General features: G+C 39.9%; 1 protein-coding gene across 1 annotated transcript in view; it reads left to right on the top strand.

Annotated features, from left to right (window-relative positions):
- Window positions 1–2895: 2895 nt before the first annotated feature.
- LOC113215553 (uncharacterized protein K02A2.6) overlaps window positions 2896–5235 on the top strand; it is a 10371-nt gene continuing 8031 nt past the window's right edge. The window contains exons 1-2 of the mRNA XM_052274975.1: window positions 2896–3924; window positions 4040–5170. Of these exons, the coding sequence (XP_052130935.1) occupies window positions 2896–3924; window positions 4040–5170 (2160 nt within the window). The remainder of the gene's footprint in view (window positions 3925–4039; window positions 5171–5235) is intronic.

Here is a 5235-nt window from a genome sequence, read left to right as displayed (position 1 = left end):
TACTGATCCAAAAAGTTCTAGTCGTGACAGGTCTTGAGTCTCATTGTACCACATCTCAGCAGGCAAAGTTTTTACTGTTGATGATGGGCTCCTGTTTATGAGATGAACTGCAGTCATGGCAGCTTCTCCCCGCATAACTGGATTGAGTCTTGAGTCGAAAAGAAGTCCTCTCATTCGCTCAGCAATTGTTCTGTTCATCCTCTCCGCCTTGCCATTTTGTTGGGGACAGTATGGGCTTGAGAATTCCATACTGATACCTTTATTTGTAAGCCATTCCACTGCAGTATTGTTTTTGTATTCGGTGCCATTGTCACATTTTATTCGGTACACCCTCTTCTCCCAGTGGTTTTCAGCTTCAGATACATATTGCTGCAGACAGTTGAAAGTCTCTGATTTCCTTTCCATTAAATGTATAACACAAAAATGTGTATAATCATCCAGAAATATGACATAATAATTTTTGCCATCATGTGTTGGTGGGGTAATGGGACCACACACATCAGTATGTACAAGTCTCAGAGGTGCTGAGGCTCTTCGTCTTGCTTGATTATGTGGTAGTTTTTGCAAACGTGCCATTATGCATACATTACATTTTTCTTGAAAGTCTTGATTTTTTATTTTTAAATTTAATCCTTTGCTGAGATTTGGGAGTTGTTGTAGATTTCGTATTCCTAAATGTCCCATTTTTCTATGTAGTGTCATGGCTTGATTTTCATATTGTTTTTCACTCAGAAAAGCTGATTCTTGGCCTTTTCTTGCTGATTTTACGATTTCCAGATTTACCATGAAGAGGCCTTGGGGTGTTCTTTCTCCTTTCAAAATAATTAAGTCTTCTGGCACTTCTATGTCAGTTTTAAGGAGTTTAACTCCCGTCTTGGAGAATAGCACAGCCTGATCCTTATCAGTCACTGCTGCTACTGACATCAAATTTCGCGTTATGTCTGGAACAAATCGTACATTGTGTAAGTCATACTGTTTTGAATGGACCTTTCCTATTGCAAGTGATTTCATACACTGCTGTCTTTTTGCCACTCTTATATTTTCATGTACTGCTGTTGTGTCTCCCAGTAAACCAATGTCTCCAATCATGTCCGCTGTCGCACCACTATCCACACAAAATGGTGTAGTGTCTGGGCTGGACATGTAAATATTACTGGCCTGATTTATGCAACATGACTTTTGGCAATTTCTCTTGGGGCATTTTGACGCAACTAGACTTTGGCTTAAAGTGCTAGATTTTGTCCCAAATTGGTTTGACTTGACCATTGGTTTGGTTTTACTGGAAGCACACAGCTCTCCTATATTATATGCAGTGATTAAATCGCTTGCATCTTTGGTAGCACACAGCTCACTTTTATTTTCTGTGGTAGCACACAGTTCACCTTTGTTTCTTGTGGCAGCACACAGCTCACCAATTTTATTATCATCAGAGAATTTAATCTTGTTAGGATCGAATTTTGTACTCACTTTATTTTTGGGAGATGGTTTGTCCTTTTCCCCGTTGTTGTGGCGCTTTGATTTTTTTTTTGGATCAGGTTTACTTTCTTGCTTGTAATTGCGGTCATTCCATTTGCGCTTTTGGGTTGGGGAGTGGGTTTGTAGTACTTTCCTCCAGGGGCAAAAAAACAGTCCTTTTCTAGATGGTTTGTTTTTCTGCAGAGACTGCAGGGATTGAGATTTTGAACCTTCTTGTTTGATTGTTGGTGGTCTCTAGATTGGTGGTCTCTTGACTGGTGGTTATTTTGCTTATTGTGATGGACATTTTGGTTTTTTCTTTATGTTTGTTTACTTGGGCAAAAACGTTGGAAATGTCCTGATTGTCCACAGGTATAGCAAGTTCTTGGCTGCCTATTTGTCTCTGTGTTTAGACACACATTTGAGACATTGCTGGTTTCGGGTTTGCCCTTTTTGCCCTCTTCATGTTGAAGGCTTGATTTTAAAAACAGCATGGCCCTATCCTTAAGGGGGGTTAAATCCCAGATAGTAGAGAAATATTCGTACTTGGGTGGAAGTGCCTCAAATACCCTGCTTATCTGCATGTCCTCACTCAGGATTTCTTTCAGAGCTTTCAGTCGATATACAATAAGTTCTATTTCAGTGAAGTTCGTCATCACATCCTTGTTTTCATCAAACTTGAAGTTGTGGAATGCCTGAAGAAGGTTGCACTTTTGTTGATTATTATCCTTTTCATAAATTGTCTTTAGTTGAGAAAACATGTCATGTGCTGTATCACACATGAGGATGTGACGTTTGATGAAAGGGTCAATGGTGGCATAAATAATGAGTGTTGCCTCTGCATCACGGGCCCTCCATTCTTCTTGAGCTTCTTTGAGGGTCACGGTATCATCATTGTCCTTCACTTTGATTCCATCCAGCTTTGAGGTGCCATCAATGATGTCGAGAAGACCAGCCTTTCGGAAAAGTAATTGGATTTCTTTGGCCCATAGCATGTAGTCAGCTCCATTCGTCAATTTGGTGATATGATTTATGTTCTAGTTGGTACTACTGCAGAACGATACATCGAGTTTAAATGTTACGTGTTGGTAACACTGCAGAGTTCCGCCCTTGACCCTGGTCTGTTAGGCCCCGGGTGAATACCGGTTCCGCTAATTAATGACCCCTGGCCTTTGACTGTTTCCTGTGTTGTGTACTCACTTAATAAACTATAGTGAAATAGTGCCAGAGTCTTTATCCTCACGCATCCGCCTTTATCACACAATAACCAGAATAGAACATGGCGCAGTCGTGATTCGAACTGTTTCTGATCATTTTGAGATATTAATTTTCCTGGTTTGTGAAAAGGGGACGTGAAAGAGAGTGAAAGTAAGTACTGAACCGTGACCACTCCCATCGTTGCGCAATAGCCATTGTTCCACCCACTCTAAAAAACTCAAAATGAGTGATATGGATGATGAAGAGTTTGAGGAGACGCTTACCGCCTATGCCGGTCCGAAGCCGAAACCAGTTAATTTCAAAGCTGGTAATTTAGAGGTGGAATGGTCTAAATTCAAGCAGAAATTTAGTCTTTATCTGATTGGAGCAAACCTGGAGAATGCCACACCCAAGGTCAAGTTCGCACAGATGCTTGGCTTTGCGGGGGATGATGCCCTTGAAGTGTATAATTCTTTCAAGGAAAAGCTTATAGTAAAAGAAACAAATGCTCAGGGTGTGGTGACAGAAATTGATAACAGACAGGATTATGAAAGTGTTGTTAGAGAATTTGATCTACTGGCAAGAGACCAGAAAAATCTAACAACTTGCCGGGAGACATTTGACAACAGAAATCAAAAATCGGGTGAGCCCTTTGCTAATTGGTTGACTGACTTGAAAAATTTAATTCAGCATTGTGACTATGATACCCTTGAGGACAGTCTCCTGAAAGATAGAATTATTCGTGGCACTAATGACAAAAGGCTGAGTGAAACCCTGAGGGGTAAACCAAAACTAACTCTGGAGGAAGTTATTGATGTGTGCAAGGGAGTGGAAGCTTCTCTGAAAAGAGGCGTCAATGAAACGGTTTCAATTAATGTGGAAATGCTCCAAGCTGAAGCTTTGAGAGGTGGCCAATTTCGAGGCAAGCGTCGGGGTCGTGGAGGATTCCGAGGTGGCTCAAAGTTCAATTCTGGAAGAATCAGCAAGAATCAGGGCCAGAGAGGAGGATTTCGTGGCAGACGCCCTTATCAACAAAGAGGTGGTGGCCGAGGAAGGAGCCATACATCAGCCAACAAATACCAATGCAGGAAGTGTGATCGCTGGCATCAAGCTGCCCAGTGTCCAGCTTATGGGAAGCAGTGTACAAATTGTTCTGGATGGAATCACTTTGCCGTTGTGTGCACTCGTGATCGTGCCAATAGTGGTGGTGCGAATAACAGCCAAAATCCAAACAACAACAAAGGGACAGGATCAGCTGTTCAAGCCGTGCAGGTAATTTCCCCAAATGCTGGTAATAATTCGTCTGTTTTGGATCGCTGGTAATTTAAAAAAAAAAAGAAAGAAAAAAACTAGCCTAAAATGCCCTGGATGTTTTGTGTGCTTTCAGATTATGGCACTTACAAAGTTTGACAGTAATCAAGTGATTACTAGTGGAGAGAGCAAACATCCCAGGAAAGAGTATACAGAAGTATTAAAGCTAGATAATCAGCACTACGTAAAATTTAAATTAGATCCAGGTGCTGAAGTCAATGTCTTACCAGTTAAAGTGTTCCAAATTATTAATAGAAACTATAAAGTACGACAGACAAATGTAATGTTAAAAGCATTTGGACAGGTTATAACAAAAGCAGAAGGCACTGTTAAACTACTGACTGAAACCAAAGCAGGTGCTATCATTGTAACAGAATATATATTATCCAGTGTGGATGATCGACCAATTTTGGGAATTGAGGACTGTGAAAGACTTAACCTCATTAAAAGGATACATTCTGTTGATTCTGGTTCAGGTTTGCCTGAGTCAAAAGATGAGTTTATTAAATTGTATTCTGAAGTGTTTACAGGTTTAGGACAATTCAAACAGACTGTGAAAATACTGATTGATCCTTCTGTAAAACCTGGTATGTGTCCTCCCAGGCGTTACAATTATTCCATCACTGAAAGGTTAAAGCCGAAGCTGAATGAACTGGAACAAAATGGAATCATAGCCAAAGTGACAGATGTCATTCCAAAGTTTGTAAGTAATTTATGTATAAGAGAAAAGCCAAATGGAGATTTAAGGTTATGTTTAGATCCTGCCATACTTAATCAAGCTATCATAAGACAAAAGTATGCTATTCCGACTGTGGACGAAATTTCATGTAAGGTTAAAGATAAGAAAATATTTACTGTTCTAGATTTAAAGGATGGCTTCTGGCATGCTTCCCTGGATGAAGAGTCCAGTCTCTTGTGTTCATTTTCAACTCCTTATGGGATCTATAAATTTCTAAAGATGCCCTTTGGAATTTCAAGTGCCCCTGAAGTTTTCCAATTTCTAAATGATCAAACTTTTCAGGGAATTGATGTAATATTTTATTTTGATGACTGTCTAGTTGCAGGTAAAGATTATGAGGAACATGACAAACTGTTAAAGCAAGTATTAGAAAGAGCTGCCAAAGAAAATATAAGGTTCAATCCAAATAAAGTTCAGTATCGTCAGACTGAGATTAAATTTCTTGGACATATCTGGTCGCAGAACAAGGTTAAAATAGATCCTGAAAGAGTTGTTGCTATACAAGCACTTAAAGAGCCAAAGACTAGAAAACA

The sequence above is a fragment of the Frankliniella occidentalis genome, unplaced genomic scaffold (assembly GCF_000697945.3).
Source record: "Frankliniella occidentalis isolate FOCC.00 unplaced genomic scaffold, Focc_3.1 Scaffold480, whole genome shotgun sequence".
Classification (NCBI taxonomy): Eukaryota; Metazoa; Arthropoda; class Insecta; order Thysanoptera; family Thripidae; genus Frankliniella; species Frankliniella occidentalis.
This window is presented reverse-complemented; position numbering and strand designations above follow the sequence as displayed.